This window comes from Musa acuminata, chromosome BXJ2-11, assembly GCF_036884655.1.
Source record: "Musa acuminata AAA Group cultivar baxijiao chromosome BXJ2-11, Cavendish_Baxijiao_AAA, whole genome shotgun sequence".
NCBI classification, from domain to species: domain Eukaryota; kingdom Viridiplantae; phylum Streptophyta; class Magnoliopsida; order Zingiberales; family Musaceae; genus Musa; species Musa acuminata.
The window spans coordinates 22,736,199-22,753,016 of record NC_088348.1 but is presented as its reverse complement, the minus strand read 5'-3'; the positions used below and the strand labels follow the sequence as shown (position 1 = coordinate 22,753,016).

Genomic DNA, 16,818 nt, shown 5'->3' with positions numbered 1-16,818 from the left:
TATAAAGGAAGGAAGCTAGCCTTTCAGATATTATGGAACCTATCAATCCAAGGGTTAGCTTCCATATTGGTACTAAAGCATTTTGATTGATAAGAATTTGAGAAAAATTCAAGGATAGTACAAGTTCCTCTTCTCTCAAACTAGCAAACTTATCCTCCAAAACTCTATCATCAAAGCAGCCTATTCATATCCTTTTTAGCTTTTGGATATCAGATAAGTATATCTCTAAGTCCTCGAAGCTTTCTAAAACTTCTTTTGAGATGATAATCAAAAGAGCAAGAAACATCTTATTAGTTGGAGTACTATAATGCCACCTAAAGACCAAGCGGGTCTTGATATTCGGGACCTCCTTATTGTTAATCAAGTCATTTGTATCAAACTATTTTATTCTTGTCAAACTCCTATGACTCTTTTCGGGTTAAATTGTTCTTGGCTAAAATATCATCCCTTATATCTCTGGTCATTGCCTAATTTAAATAGGTCCTCCACTTCCTACAAATATATACCTAGGCTTGGACAAGCACACCCTTGGGTAATGACAATAATAAACAAAGTTTATAGGCACCTTTCTGAATACTACACTAACCAAATATGATCGTGCTGGAGGATGATTTGGTACCTTAAAAGTTATTCTGATTTTTTCTTGAAAACTCTCTTGAAATTATCTACCTATCTCCAATTATATGTCCGGTTTTATGCATTGCCAATAAGATTCTTGTCATGTCTGTCATTTACACATTGATTCTACTTCTCATATTATGTTGGATCGTCGTTTCACACATGATTATTGGACCGTTTTACATGGCATTGTTAGCTCACGTTCTCTTTCTTTTTCTCCTAGTCTAAGGGGTCTTGGCTTGACAAGGGATCAAGATCTACTGTTGATGCTTCCTTTAAAAACCAATTACAAAGCATCATCTTTATCTCATTTTGGTTTTTTAGAGCAATGGTAATTATGTCAAATATCATAATCGCTCTACCAATATTAACTCGGATGAAGGAGGCCCTATTGGTTGCTAATGATTATTTTGAGTCCGCTCAGGTTCCTGAGGGCCCAGTTGGGGCCATAGGAGACTGCCTATGGGACACACAGGTAAGCTTTTAGCATATTTTAGCTATTGACGACGGCTCATTTGTCTCTATTGACCTCCTTGTAGGTGCTAGTTTTCGCATAATGGATGCTGCAAATTCACCTTGCTGGCTTGGTGTGGTCCAAGCAAGGCAACTAACCCTCTCATGATAGGAAGCTCTAGCACCTGTTGGAGGGCCTCAAACAATCGATCGTCTTCGTCTAACTCATCATCAGATAAAGTCTGGCTCTTTGTATTGCCGGTTATCTTTTATTCTCACTGATTTAATATAACTCAGATTACTTACTGATATGTTAAGCCATAAATGGCAACAAGTCCTTTTAAACTCTCTAGTTGGGTGGCACCAAAAGAACTAATTGGCTCTTTGTATTGCTCTGTTATCGCTGCTTCATTCTACAGTGATGAATGATCTTTGGAGAGTAAAGCAGTAGATGAAGACAAGTTCAATGGAGTTATCATGAAAGATGTAGTCTCACATGACCTGATTTCAGTATATAATCATCTCAACATAGTGTGAGATGATGATGTATGTAGTCTGATATGGTCTGACTGAACCCACTTGTATTGCGGGTTAAATCCAATTATATCACCCGAATAAATTACATGATATCTGGTCTCATATAATCTCTTCCTTTGACGCACTCGAATAATTTTCTTTCACATAGAATATTAGTTCATTATGAATGATACGTGTTATGAGATTAAATAAATAAAAATGTTAAAATAGACTAACACGTTTCGTGACAATATCAAATCCAAACAAAAATATTCTATTCCTTTCCTTCACTTAAATAATCTTAACTTTCTTGCACATAGGGTTTAATCTTGATGAAAGGTGATGAAGAGGAGGTCATTAAAAAATATAGAGCCAAAACATAAGGTCCGACCAATTGACTCAATGAATATGAATTTCATCAAATCATTTTATTGTTCGATTTTGATGACTATATATTTACCGATTGATGGATTTAATAATTTTTTTCATTCATTTTTATCTCGTTTTAAATGTGCACTGATAGTGTACTATTTCACTTTTTTGTTTTTCTATTTATGCTTTCTAGAGATAGATGGTAAGGAAATTTTATGATGGTGATGCAATCGGAGCATTTAGAGGCAAAGATGTTCTTTGTTTCCTTATAAGAAAAGCAAACATCGTAAGATATCAGCGGACATGACATTGACATAAAAGCTAATCAGAATGAAGATCCGAGTCTCCATGTATCGCTCTTAGAATTCAATCCATCATCCATAAACCACCATTGTTTATTCTATCCTAAATCATTTTTCTGCCATCGTCGAGGTGTGCTTTAAAATGGAAAAGTTTTGTAGGTAATGATAAATAATGGACAGGAGGCGACACAATATCCCATTCCTGTTCCTGACGCATGCATAAGGTGAAGACGAGTGATTCATTCCTAGAGAGAGAAGAAGACCACCGACCACCACTTCCTTATTATGTGATGATGGAGAAAGAACCAATCTTATTATCTAAGTATTCATTCCTTATGTTGTCTAAAATTATACCGAAGATATGAGTGTTATCCAGAATGATGTATGAACGAGATAATTTGGGGTTATAAGCAGTAACTTGCCACATCTCCTCCTCCTATGAAGATCGTAATATGTCCAAACAATTTCTTTCCTAAGCAAAAATCTATATATTCCCTTCACACTGTGTGTCGTAATAGGGAATGACCATTGCGTCCGATCAATCGACGTAACGCCAATCCTCCATTAGCGCTCTATAAATGGAGGAGCAAACAACCCACGGTCCCTCAGCAGCAGCCAGCACACAGCACTACCGTGACACCCGCCATGTCAGCATCCGCGTCTGTGCTCTCTCTCTCCTTTCTATTCCTCATCTCTTTTGGGCTGGTCGGCCTCTCACATGCCGCTTCCAAATGCTCCGTGCCGACGCCGCTGATCAACATCCCCATCTTCCCTACCGACATCGACCTGCTGCAGTTCGCGCTTAACCTGGAACACATGGAGGCCGACTGGTTCTTGTACGGCGCGCTCGGCTACGGCCTCGACGCCGTCGCTCCTGAGCTCGTCATGGGCGGACCTCCGCCCATCGGCGTCACCAAGGCTAATCTCGATAACGTTACCAGCGCCATCATGGCTGAGTTTGGATATCAGGAAGTCGGTCATCTCAGGTAGGTAACGCATGATACATATATGTCGTACTTGCTGTGTTTCATTACGATGATTCTGTTCTCGCTTCTCAGGGCCATCAAATCGTTAGTGGGTGGCTTCCCCAGGCCAGTGATCGATCTCAGCGGCAAGCACTTCGCCAAGATATTTGATGACGCTTTTGGATTCCATCTCGACCCTCCCTTCGACCCCTACCTCAACAGCGTCAACTACCTGTTGGCCTCGTACGTAATCCCCTACGTTGGGCTCGTTGGCTACGTGGGCGCCAACCCCAACATCAACGGTTATCTCTCCAAGAGAGTAAAATACCCCTTCAACTAATCTCCGTCTCTTGTATGTGTAGCTACACAGCGGATGCAGAAAACTAACCGTATCCGATGTACTGTCTACTTGGTGCAGCTTCTTGCGGGACTGTTGGCAGTTGAGTCTGGGCAAGATGCAGTTATAAGAACCCTACTGTACGAGCGAGCGAATGAGGTCGTCCAACCTTACAAGAACCTAACAGTGGCAGAGTTCACCACGAAGGTGTCAGAGCTAAGGAACAAGCTGGCTTCTTGTGGTGTCAAAGACGAAGGCCTTCTCGTCCCCGTCGGCTGGGGAGCCGAGAACAAGACCAACAGCAACGTACTATCGGCCAACGCCAACTCGGTCGCTTACAAGAGGACACCGGCGGAGATCCTTCGGATCGTTTATGGCACCGGCGATGAGGGTACGCCTGGAGGCTTCTTGCCGAAGGGTGGTGATGGCGCCATTGCCAGAGGTCTTCTTAAATTTGCTTAGATTAAATGTATGTAATTGACAGTGGCTATGCCATATAAATGACAATAAAAATACGGCAGTCGAAGATCCATTTTGCAAGTGCCAGTTATGCTTACTTGTACAACAGTGGACTACGCAACCGGCAACGGACAAGTGCATGCGATACTGCTTCAGTTAATTTGGCCTCTTATTCCAAATCTTCGAAATACAGATTTGAATAGTCCAAGACACTGAACAGCGCATAGTAATTTGGTGGCATGATGAAATGAATGCAAAGAAGTTACTTTAGGAACATATTAAAATTATATAGTTTTCTAGATCCAACTTGCACACAAGCGCATCTGGTGTAGTGGTATCATAGTACCCTCCCACGGTACTGACCGGGGTTCGATTCCCCGGATGCGCATTTTTTTTTCTTCCACCGGCTATATATGTGTAAAGGATCGGCAACTTCTCCTTCCTAACCCTACGGGGAAGAAAAGGATACTTGTTCCTGTTGTCCGTGCCGTGTTTGCTGCTTCATTTTTCGTCTTTGGTAGATATCTTCACCACAAAGCAAGGAAGGAACAACTCCCGCATGCTTACCTTATTGCATCTGCTAATTTCCTGCCACAGTACTACTCCATGCGGTGGGCTCAAACTCTTTCCTTCCTTTTAGGCCTCTCCTCCTTGGGTCTGTTCACCTTGCTGGAAATGAAGAAATGGCACAGGCGGCAGATCATGGAGGAGAAGCTACGGCTCATCAGCGAGGCTCTCGAGCAAGCCGAGAAGACGACGATAAGGTTCCAAGAAAGGCATGACAGGATCCTCTTCCAGATCAACTCGCACTACCTGTGCCGTCGGGAGATGGAAGAAGCTCTCGCCGGTGCTCAGAAAGCCATGAACGAAGCCCTTAAGTTCTGCGTCGATCTCCGCCAGATGCAGATGAAGATTCTCGCTTCATATTCTCGTGGTGTTGATCATGCATTCTCCATCATGCGTAGAAACTATAATCATCATTCGTGACTGTACCATCTCCTTGCTACATATTGTAATTCATCAATTTATTGAATGATCTGATCACCAAGTGCAACACAAATGAGATTGAGTTCAGGTCAATCCGCTCATCTTGCTACCTGACAGTCTCTGTCCCTTCAATTAATTTTCTGCAATCTCTGTCAAAAGACCAACCTGCAAAGCTTGGACACAAATCCCCGGCCAAGTGCTCGGACTGGGACAACCGGGCCTCGTATACGTCGAGCACCTTGACGAGCTTCTCCACGCCCTCCGCCACCACCTTCTCGTCCGGGACATCGCCGTAGAGGACAGGGACCACCATGATCTGAAAGAAGATAGGCAAGATGCCTTTCTCATATTGCTGAGCCTCCACTTCCAACCACAAGTCCACCATTGCCGACTCCTCCAAGCTGCCCTCCCTCGGCAGGTCCGGCCCTGACGATTTGTACTTGCGCTGCACGTACCTCGAGATAGCTCTTGATTCTGAGTTCAAGATTTTTCCTCGAAAAGCATTAGCAAATCAAGGGCATATATGTCTAAAAGTACATCTTCCGCTGTCTCTTATGCCACTCACCAAAAAAGCAAAAGGTCTCCGTCCTCCAAGACCGGCACGAGGCCAAAGGGCTGCAAGAATCACGCGGGGGGAGGTTTGGTTTCGCTTACGTTTCCGGCAAGGTGGTGAGGGGACTTTTGCTCGCGAGTGAAACAAGTCCACGGGCACACCAGCTGGTACTCCGCCCCCATCTCCTCCAAGCACAGGAGCACGCACGCCGTAGCCGCCGATATCGCTGGCCCTTACACCTTCACCGCCATGATCTCTTCTTACTTTCCCTCTTACGAGAAAGCCTGGGATAGGCATCACGTATTTGTAGAAGAAGGGAGACGGCACGCTGGTTGTTTCCACATTATAATTACTCTGGTCTTTTCTTAATCTTTCTTTCTATCACAGACGATTGACTCCATCGCCCGTCGGTGGTCGACCGGAGAGCCAATAAATGCCTCTTCTCTTGGGTGCTTGGAAGGTCTGTCCACGCGCATCTCGTGGCATCTACCACTAGTTTCCCTATACGAACCCATGGTCGAATAATTCGCATACTTTGCCCAACATTAAGCGTTGATCGAAGTCAATCATAAAGGAGATGTCAAAAGGAATGTTAGTAGTTTTGAATTGGGTAAGCAACTGCTCATCACCTCATATAGAAAACTCCTAAACATAACCATCAATCAATGACTTGAGTTGGGTCTTACGAGTAGGTTTAACGAAGTCAACAAAGTACTACTATTACTTTGATTAATTATGACCATACCTAGTACAGTTTATAATGAGGAGGAGAGCGTAACGAGCTGTATACACTTTTCCTCCATAATTTGGTATGTCAATTAAACCTTCAACTAATTGCAAGGGCATATGAAAGTGTTTTAGGTTTTACAAGAATGTAATGAGACTTCAATTCGGAGGGATCAAATATATTGGGGTCTTGATCATGAATTCACAGTGATGGGTAGAAACCATGATCATCAATCGAGATTGTACCATCTGTCGCTATTAAATTATGTGATTAACGAAAGTAATAAATGTATTCGGATTGATTAATGCATCATTATACAAAATGATATGAATAGATGATATTTCGGTAAATGCATCATCATCATTTCCTATAAGAGGTTCACATGAGAAGACCAAAAGGTCTAATTCAGACTTCAAAATTTGATTGTAATAAACATACCCGGTTGATCGATCAAGCTTTGGATGCACCAGAAGTCTGAGCCAGCTCCTCCAACAGTTCCTTTTGCTCCAAGGTTGCACATGCCTGCAAAAAGTATTTTGTTTTTGAAGATCAATAGGCAACACAAAGCAAAAAGTAAAACAAAAAAGTGCACCAAAAGCCACAAACAAATTGTGTTCTATAAATAAATTAGGCATTGTTCATTAAAGAAATATATACAAAATGAAGTCCATTCTGAAGTCATAAAAGCCAAGGCTTGCTACGACCACATATCAAGCAGATTATGTGACAACCCCAGAATCAAACTCAATATGATATATCAAGCAGAGATCTGCAATGGAACCTCTTACATGGAGAAAATAAAGCTGCAGCAGGCACCAGTTCTTTTTTGCATGGTTAAAAATAATTTTAGAAAATGACGGCAAACAGCATTTTACCAAAGCCAGTGGTGTCGATGGCACTGACAAGCAATAGCATGGAAGTCAAGTTGAACTTGGATTGTCAAGATTATAAAAGTATAAAGCATGGTACAACAGGGTTAATCCACTCAATCTCCATCTTGGTTTCTGCAACTTGAGGACCAATATCTCATCAAAATATTGATTAAAAACAAACGTGCAAGAGGAAGCGGCTGCCTAAGAGCTTTGGTGAAACAATGGAAATTTTAGATCATATGCTAAATGATCATAGATGCTTATTCTTCTTGCTAGAGATCATAGCCTCCTCACCTCCTCAAATAATACAATGTACTTAAGGCAGTAAGGACAAAGAGGGCCCAGAAATTATGCTGCCATATAGATGTCCAGACATGAAGGTGCAGAGATTGGACATAATATGAAAAGATGCACACAATCGATTTAAAAAGACTTTGTATGGACTTTTCAACTTCTTACTGTAAATGTGGATAGATGATCGGTAAATTATGGTGCAGCAATTAAAACTTTTATCACCTGAGAAATTATTTCAAAATCTAACATTAAGAAACAGCTGATGTAATATAAGCGAATGAAATACACTTAAAGATTTATTAACACCAACTCAAACCTGAATAGCTGCCTCAATATCTCCAGAGAGGAAGGATGTGAGCTCAAAATTCATCTTCAAGCGATGGTCGGTTACTCTGTTATCCTATAGAGAAACGTAAATGTCCATTATGCAAAATCCAGTCTCTGAACTTAAAATGTCTTTGGTTGGACTAATCAGTCTGGTGGGTACCAGATTTTGGTCATTTACCTTGTAATTGTATGTCCTTATTTTCTCTGCACGGGCACCAGTGCCTATCTGCAATTGTTGAGACTTGAGACAATCATTTAAGCATGCATCCGACAATAAACTCATCATGGGGATTCACATAACACTATCCAGGCCAAGAAAAACTCCAACATCAAGTAGATGAAAGCAACCTCATTCAGTCCAACTATTTAAGATGTCCCAGCACAGCAGTCTAAATATTTCTCCTATATGGTAGTTCAGTTGGCAATCTCAGGAAAAAATGAGGTTCAATTTAATCATAAGCAGAAATATGGTGGCATGATCTAAGGTGTGAAGAGATTATGACCTTAAGTAATTGATATGAATGATGAGTTATGATTTGTGATTTCACATACATAAACAAAAAACTTGTTGTTCCACAAGAAAACATGCAATGCCATTATATTTCTTAGAAGTTCTTCTTGCAAACCTGTGATTTCCTCTGGTTCCTTAATGATTCTTGCTGCTCCCTCACTTTAATCTCGTAACTGCAATATATATTGAGGCAATGAGAAACTTAGTGTACATAATACAAAAATGAGATATTTCTATAACAATAGCAACACAACCTTTATTCCCAGCCATCAGGGATCAACTACAAAGATTACTTTTCGCAGCATTTAGCTCTATTTAAGTTTAATTAAAAGTTAATCCATTGATTATTGTCTTTCTCCACCGTTTTTTATCATGTTTTCTTTTGCATCCACTCACTCCTATAATATCTTGGTTATAGTAGCAAATAAGTTATAAGTATCACTTTATATTAATAATATATTGAAATTACTTTAAAAAACATATATATTGAAATCATGTTCGGATAGAACCACTTCAGCAGACGAACTGCAAATAATCTATCAGCTGTGTTCAAATAGTATCACTCTATCAGCAGACGAACTCACAGCTTCGCTCTTAGTAATTGAAAAGCACGGTCTTTGTTGCGAAGCTGGGTTCTTTCTTCGGTACAGAAGATCCGTATTCCTGTTGGTTTATGGAAAAGGTCAACAGCTGTTTCCACTTTGTTTACGTTCTGCCCTGCATCCATGAAGATCATAAAAAATTTATTATCATACTAGCAAACGTAGCCCGTGGCAGCTACATGATATTGTGAAAGAAAAAAAAGGAATATACTGAGACAAGCCCTGCTCTGTCTAGAGAAGGGTTTCAGCAACGTGATTTTTTACCTCCAGCACCGCCAGATCTTGCTGTTGTCAGTTCAATGTCTTTTGGATCAATCACCACTTCAACTTCATCAGCCTGAGTATGTATATGTATGTATATCAAACTATAAAAGAAAGGCTTGCTTAAAAAATGTCTTCGTTATAGGTAAACTATCAAAAACTTCCCAAATAAACCAAATCATCTGCTAGAATCTTGTCTACATATATTAGCATATGCAATGACTAGGTTTTGTTCTTTCTGCACAAGAAGTCTGTGGTGAGAAGTCATAACAATATCAACAATTTATGGTATTATGGGTAATAACTAATTATACAAAAAAAGAACCTTTTTTATGTGTGTGATCAAACTAGCACCTCTGGCATTATTGCAACAGTTGCGGTTGATGTATGCACACGTCCTTGAGCTTCAGTCTGAGGTACACGTTGAACACGGTGAACACCTGACTCATACTTTAACTTACTAAAAACTCGTTTTCCTTTAACTTCCATCACAAAAGTCTTGTATCCACCTTTTTCAGCCTGAGACAAGCTCTCTATTTTAAATTTGGCTAAGCATCATGGGCTTATATAAGCTAGTCAAAGACATACCTCAGAACTAGAAATTGTTGCATACTTCCAAGAATTTCGCTCGCTATATTTCTGATACATGCGTACCTGAAGCATGATCAATATTATTTAAAACAAGAAGCTTCTGTGAAACAGCAAGTATGTTAACCAATATGTTACCATCTTAAGTACTATAAAGGTTGATAATAACTAGTACTTCTAACTGTTTATCAGTTAAACAAAGCTTTCAGAAAATGCATCTTTGCAAAACTATACTTAATGATTATGAATGTTTCATCTACCTACAAGATCACCAGCCCATATTCCTGCCTCATCACCACCAGTACCTGCTCTTACTGCAAAAGAAGCAATAAAACATGAGTATAGTCCTTCAAGAGCCTTTCTTTGGCAAAAACTAGAAAAAATGATGATGATACGAGAATGATTCACTTAACATTTGGACCCCATAATCCATCCATGATATAATGAGAACATGTCCAGTGATAAGAAATTCATTGACAAAAAAGAAGATGATATGTGGGTTTATTAGCTACGAGGGCCTCCTTGTATGATACCCAAGGATGAAGAATACTCCCCACTTCCATTCATACCTATCCATTGCATCTTAAAATTAGTCAAGTTATGGAAAAAAAAAAAAAAAAAGTCTGGCAGGTATGTTCAGGATTCAAGAATCCAGCTTCCAAATGACTTGCAAAAAAAAAGTTACTAACAGCTAAAAGTAACAGTGAGGTACAAATAGTACCACATAGCAATATGTGCCACCATATACTCATTCATTATTAAGAATAAAAGATAAAAGGCAGCATGATGAACATGAGATTGCTACTGAAAACTAAGCAGATTGACTTGAGAAGACATTTTGATGGAAGCTCAATGATTGGATTCTGGATAAGGAACACTTATACAACATTGACTGAATCCATTTATAAGATGAAAATAGTCATTAACTAAAGGAATTTAGTAGATTAGAAGGGATAATTTGAAGTTTCAAAATCTATGCTGATAGAATCTATTTTAACAAATGCATGTTTATTATAAGAATGTTTGTGTTATTGGTGATGTAGATCACCATATAGCATATCCTCATTGTAAAAGGTAAGAATATAAAGTATAGATCACTTGAGGTTCTAATAATCCTCAAAATAAAAGATTATCAATTACCTTCAAGTAAGATATTGCGGGCATCCATAGGATCAGTAGGAAGCAATAGCATCTGCAGACAAAATTTTGAAAGTTAATGTGAAGATTTGTTTTGGATGTACAACCAGAAATCGGAATTCTCTCCACATTCCATCCTACTACCATAACTGAATAAAACAGCACTTTTTTATTTGGCAACAATTTTTATCAAACAAAAAGGACAATGTGGTAACAATGTGAGCATGACTCATGAGAAGATTAAGAAATATTAACTTATAGAAAACATGAACTAGTTAATACCAAGAAATTCTTATACATGGTGAAAATGGAGCAAATAGAAAAGCATAGTGAAATCTAGAGATATAATGAAGCAGATTCTAGAAGGGGAATGGTAAAATATCATACTCCATGGTTAGCAAAACACAAATGAATGGAATTTCAAATTTTAGTGGACTTTCTGGTTGTGACAACTCAATGTCTGTGAAATGTCCTGTGATATGTCATTAACAAGGTGAAATGTATTAAAAGAAACTATCAGTTTTGAATACATTTTGTGAAATTACTTTTTTGGACCATGATCATCCACAATAAAATCACAACAGCTCATAAAGGTCATGCGCAGAAGACAAATGAAAGCTGCAACAAACCTAGAATTTACAGATTAAAAAAAAGATGTTGCAGAATGGTACATGGATTGGGCCCTAAATAGCTTTTCATCAAAGCTCTGTTGAAGCTTTATCCTTTAGGTATAGTACCTAAGGAGAGCATATAAGGCATGCAATTATTTTATGTTAGCTACCTCGTGTTATAACAAACTAGAGCTTTGCGCCATGTAGCTATTAAGTAAAGACACACTCAAAGGTTATTGATAGATCAACATTTTGGTGTTGAAAATAATGCACTCTATGCCTGCAGGGCCCTCACCATAATTCTCTCACACTATAATAGTTAAGATGATAGGACAAACATCTGTTTGCTAAGTGTAGAGGATAATCTAACCCCAGATATATCACTTTATCATTAATAAAGTATATGAGTTACATAAAACATAATTAAGCAAAGGTCTTAGTTTAAAGAACAATGGCTTAGGTCAAGACCTTCAACTTATCCTCAAGATCTTTAAGCTGTTCGAATAACATCTCCAGCTCGAGAGATACCAATTCAGCCATATCTGGGTCGCTCCCATCCTCTTTTGCTAAAGCTATTGTCAGACAAATATAGGCCTTAATCAGATATCTCAAATTGTAAGGCAATTTGTAAACATGATCCAGAAGTGCAAACCTTTCGTTTCTTCTATTTGTCTCTCACATTCCTTGAACTTCCTGTAGTTCATTACTACCTGATTTTTCGGAGCACAGAAATATTTTTTGTGATAATAATTGAACACTTAACTTTTTTCATTGATTTAATGTGTCCTGATAGGCCACAATAGAAAATAAAAAAGGCCATCACATGAAACTCCAGTACCTCATCAAGTTCTGCCACAGATTGTGCAAGCTTCTGATACTCAGTAGGATTTGAAACAATATCAGGATCTGCAAGCTTGACCTACAGTGACAACAGTACTAGACTTCTTAAAAAGGAACTATATTTTTAATCAAGAAGAGAGATTGGTGCAATTTCATAATTCAGAATGGTGTTAGAACGCTTTGACTTATTGCACTTTTTATCCATTTGTAGAATCTCTTACATAAACAAAATGATTAAACATTAAATACATCAATTACTAACTACAAATACCATAAAGGACTTAAAAATAGTCATTTCAAATGCACGTGCTAAGTTGTATGCAACTATTTGCATATAATGAGCACAAGCATACCGACAATTCTTTCCAAGTTCTTTCAGCAGAATCCAACTTTGATATCAGATATGGTTCCTGTAATAGCACATCTATTCAGTTTGAATAAATCAGGTAAAAGAAGCAACTATAGTGAAAAAGTACATGTACGAAGCCAAGACCAACATGAATATAATTAAGGGAGGTGCATAATACTTGAAAATTTCATGTAAATTAAGCATGCTACAAAATTTGATAATGATCAGTGAAATATATGTCAGAAACGAGTGATATTATGCACTGGCAAAGTAGAATAAATATAATAAACATTATGAATATGTAACATAGAGACTTTTTAGGCAACTTGAAATGCTCAATGCATGAATAGGGAAGAAGTAAGAATCTGTTAAACGTAAGTCTCAGCCCACTGGTTTGGTAGCACTGACTCCAAGAAATCTGTGAACTCTTTCTTCACTTCTAGGCCAGAATCACTTGTTGGTAAATTTGTGCCTGCTTATCTTCTAGGTACTTATTATACCTTGACAAATTCTAAACCTCCTTTCATCATTATTGGCAAAAAGGCTTTCACAATTCCATGACTCAGGAAAACAGATCATGCAAGCACAATTATATTTTTTTCCTAATCACATTATTAAGCCAACAAAATACCCCAGACAATCAATGCAGAGTTTATGTAATACGTCAGGACAGTAACTACCGCTGATATGCAGGATGATGCTACGTATCACTGAGAAGGTTCGCTGGTCTGAAGAACTTTGATACGCCATTATAATCTATGATCAGATCCTTTGAGTATATTTCTATTGTCATTAACCTATTAAGGAAACATCACAAGAAATCCAACATCCAGGTAATTTTAGTTACAATAATGTGGCTTTACCATTTAGTGACCTTCTTCCACATACAATTCGCATCTGACAAAAGATGCTTTAAAATTATTATTCAGGTCAACTTGGGAAAAAGTTAAATCTTCATCCAATCAACCAAAAAAAAGGACATCATAAGTGACAACTATAGCATGAAAGCACCATAATAAAACCTGGAAAGTACCAACTGAAATAGAAAGAATGCAGTCGAGCATGAGAAATTCTTCAGAAAACTAAGTCAAGATCACAGCTGTCTAGTATCCGATGATAATAAATCGAAAGACATGATAGAAGGTTTCGGATAGAGAAATTACGGCCATGCAAACGATGCCAGGGGGTGCGGCTCTCCTCCGAGGCATACTAATCAGCGCTTCCTTCCTCCCCCTCCTCCTGCCGCCGAAGAGATCCGAGCGCGAAGCTCCGTGATTCATCGAGATGGCCGGAGCGTGAGGCAGGAAGCTGGTGAACAGGCTCTCCATCGCTCTCGGATAGGACGCAACGAGGAGGGTTTCGGACCGAAGGGATCGAATTTAAACACGGAAGCAAGCAGATAATTGTGCGAAGGCCCATTTCGGGCCCATCACAACACCACAGGTCCGCGAATGACCGCCTCAACCGTGATAATTGTAAAGGTTTGTTCAGCCCCTCTGTAACATCGACTGCATCAATGAAGCGCGGTTGTCGTCAACACCGGGGTTAAGTGGACAAGTTTACGAGGGTCCCATGGCAGACCACATGAGCCATGAAAAATGTGCGGGCTGACTCAGCAAGTACCCTACCGTCGTCCATCACTAGATAGTCAAAATTGGTGGTCGTAGTTAAAATAAGGGGTCAAAGCGGACAGAGTCAACATTTCAGGCCCCTTATTGGCAACTTGTTCTTTTTTTTTTTTTTAATGAACGGCAATCCCATTTTGCTATTAACAATTTTTTACTATGGATCATACTTTTAAAAAATAATAAAATATAATTTTATTATTTATAATTTCTCAATTCTCAATCATAACCTTATTCTCACGGTTTCTTATTTCATTCGCTGGAATCCTTATTCTCACGATTTCTTATTTCATTTATTGAAATCCGGGATGTCGCTCGCTACTCGAGGGCATAGAAGAAGATATTCATCACTCGTTGCTAACTACCCTTAACACTCGCAAGGATAATATATATATATATATATATATATATATATATATATATATGATAAGGGTATTTATGTCTATTTATATTTTTAGAAAACTATTAAAAATTTTAAAATGGAGTTATAAATAGTAAAATTATGTTGCAAATATAAATCTCTTTTTTTATTTGTAATCTTATTTTAAGAATTTTTAATATTTTTAAAATATCCCTATGTAAATGGACATAAATATTCTTTAACTTATCACTTAATTCTAATAAAAAATTTCATCGCCCCTCATAGAATCACTTTTCTTCTCCTTATTATTATTATTATTCTCTTCGTAATCATCTGAGCATATTTTATTGTTTATGATATAAAATAATAAAAAAAAGATAAATAATCAAATAGAAAAATGGAGGATGAAATGAATTGTATGAAGTAATGATAATTGAAAAGTTATGAAAAATAAGGACATAATTAGTAGTCGAGGATGTTCGGATCGTAAAGACACTAAGGGTAGGTGAATTAGTACTTTCGAGATAAAGTTTTGATTTGAAAGTTTGATCGAAAAATATGTATTGAAATTGTATTTAACTTGAAATGAGAGTAAGGGTTGTGGGCAACTAAATCAGTTAATAATAGAAAGAAAAAAACATAAAGAGAAATACAAACCAAATTTATAGTAGTTCGATCGTCTCAACCTACATCGACACTCGATTCCTCCTCCCTCAAGGTCATTGACTTTTACTACTGATATTCTTTTCAATGGGAGAAGATCAACTACTCTTATTGCAACTCTTTCTCATTTTCACATACTTAAAAGAGAACCTTTATACCTCTCTTTTACAAGAAAACCTCATGTCTCCCTTAGAATGACTTCTAAACTCAAGAAGAAAAATATTCAACATTTTTAGAGAGTTTACACAGTTAAAATCATAAGTTTTCGTGCTCTTTCAAGCAAGTATGAGTGAGATATTTATAGGTCTCAAATAACTTCAAAAATAGAGTCAAAACTATAAATCCTTAGGTTTTTAGGGTACTGGCGGTACTACTGCCGGATAGAGTTTGGGAACTAGAACTCTAATGGTACCACCACCTTTTTGGATGATACTACCGCTTGACAATCTAGCAATACCACCACCTGACAGCATGGGAACCCGTGCTTTAGCAGTACCATTGTTTGCTTGGGCGGTACCACTGCTCAGCCCAACTTTAGGTTATTAAATTAGCATTTCAACATACTCAATTCAGCTTTGGTATAGGCTCAATGGGCTCCTAATCAAATTGGCATGGTTACGCTTCAAAACTAACTCAATTAGACACTTAAACAATTATAATAATAAAAACTATGTTATTCGATATGTCATTTGTTCATCCAATACTTTGTCCAAACCTCCGACATATTGATCGGTGTATTATTCAATCCATCGGCATGTTGACCTCCCACAACATCTAATCTTTTTGACATAATGCTCAATCCTTCTAGCCCAATCACGCCCCTCAAATATCCATAATATTAAAAATTTTCATCACGAATCCATCCAAGATCCAAACACACATTTGAGGACACTGAAAAACATTCTATCAAATTCACATCTATAAAACCTGTACAGTTTATAATCATATATCACATCACTCGATAATTCACATTTATGGCAACCCAAGCCAACTTGACAAACATGAACAACATTTATAAATCCACAAGCTAAATAATTTATACAATCATAACTCCAACCATTTACCACAAGTTCAGATCATCATAAACTAGACTTAACATTCTGAAATTCCAAATAAGAGAGATCTTCTAACACTTTTACACAGTATATCTATTTCAGTTCATCGACAACATTTCATTACATACAAAATATGCTTATACAACAATAACATAATAACCAACAAGACTTGCCCATAATTCTGAATAGCTCTCCACTGCCTCAGCCCAATTCAAACATCTCAAAGAGTGACAAGCTGACCTGAAAGATTTATATAACAACGGAGTGAGCTAAAAACATCTCAGCAAGTGACAAAGCATATTCAGAATAAAAGGAATGGTTTCAAACAAGTAAGATATCATAATGCAAGGCAGAATACAAGAATTCTCAAGGATACCATCTCATTAGATACAAATCAAATGTGTCATGTCATTCAAAACATATTTGGTTCATA

At 38.0% G+C, this 16,818-nt stretch overlaps 2 protein-coding genes and 1 non-coding gene across 6 annotated transcripts; 2 read left to right on the top strand and 1 right to left on the bottom strand.

The window, feature by feature from the left end:
- The first annotated feature begins 2,888 nt into the window (after window positions 1-2,888).
- LOC135627402 (ferritin-like catalase Nec2) lies at window positions 2,889-4,025 on the top strand. Its single transcript, XM_065133491.1, has 3 exons — window positions 2,889-3,247; window positions 3,320-3,545; window positions 3,645-4,025. The coding sequence occupies exons 1-3, from the start codon at window positions 2,907-2,909 to the stop codon at window positions 4,023-4,025; spliced, it is 948 nt and encodes a 315-aa protein (XP_064989563.1). The 5' UTR covers window positions 2,889-2,906.
- A 314-nt stretch (window positions 4,026-4,339) lies between these two features.
- Window positions 4,340-4,410, top strand: TRNAG-CCC (transfer RNA glycine (anticodon CCC)). Its single transcript has one exon. It is a non-coding gene; the product is annotated as a tRNA-Gly (tRNA).
- A 620-nt stretch (window positions 4,411-5,030) lies between these two features.
- LOC103971450 (peptide chain release factor APG3, chloroplastic) lies at window positions 5,031-14,038 on the bottom strand. 4 transcript variants are annotated; one of them, XR_010492309.1, is made up of 17 exons: window positions 13,845-14,038; window positions 12,686-12,742; window positions 12,331-12,411; window positions 12,145-12,202; window positions 11,961-12,064; window positions 10,885-10,936; window positions 10,009-10,058; window positions 9,745-9,810; window positions 9,511-9,675; window positions 9,160-9,232; window positions 8,878-9,010; window positions 8,409-8,466; window positions 7,961-8,023; window positions 7,772-7,855; window positions 6,728-6,811; window positions 5,575-6,063; window positions 5,031-5,483 (listed from the first exon to the last, which is right to left on the bottom strand). XR_010492309.1 is itself a non-coding variant. In XM_065131552.1 (16 exons), the coding sequence occupies exons 1-15, from the start codon at window positions 14,007-14,009 to the stop codon at window positions 6,740-6,742; spliced, it is 1,281 nt and encodes a 426-aa protein (XP_064987624.1). In that variant the 5' UTR covers window positions 14,010-14,038; the 3' UTR covers window positions 5,031-6,063; window positions 6,728-6,739. The 4 variants fall into 4 exon arrangements, 3 of the variants coding, with proteins under 3 accessions (XP_064987624.1, XP_064987623.1, XP_009383746.2); XM_065131552.1 differs by having other exon boundaries at window positions 5,031-6,063; XM_065131551.1 differs by lacking the exons at window positions 5,031-5,483; window positions 5,575-6,063 and having other exon boundaries at window positions 6,516-6,811.
- Window positions 14,039-16,818: the final 2,780 nt, after the last annotated feature.

What these genes read in the sequence shown, in the direction of transcription:
- LOC135627402 (XM_065133491.1), top strand. Translation starts at nt 2,907, where the DNA reads ATGTCAGCATCCGCGTCTGTGCTCTCTCTCTCCTTTCTATTCCTCATC. An exon ending in CAGGAAGTCGGTCATCTCAG is followed by an intron (nt 3,248 to 3,319) that starts GTAGGTAACGCA and finishes CTCGCTTCTCAG; the next exon opens with GGCCATCAAATCGTTAGTGG. An exon ending in ACGGTTATCTCTCCAAGAGA is followed by an intron (nt 3,546 to 3,644) that starts GTAAAATACCCC and finishes TACTTGGTGCAG; the next exon opens with CTTCTTGCGGGACTGTTGGC.
- LOC103971450 (XM_065131552.1), bottom strand. Translation starts at nt 14,009, where the DNA reads ATGGAGAGCCTGTTCACCAGCTTCCTGCCTCACGCTCCGGCCATCTCG. An exon ending in CTGGCATCGTTTGCATGGCC is followed by an intron (nt 12,743 to 13,844) that starts GTAATTTCTCTA and finishes GTGCTATTACAG; the next exon opens with GAACCATATCTGATATCAAA. An exon ending in TAAGGACATACAATTACAAG is followed by an intron (nt 7,856 to 7,960) that starts GTAAATGACCAA and finishes GTTTCTCTATAG; the next exon opens with GATAACAGAGTAACCGACCA.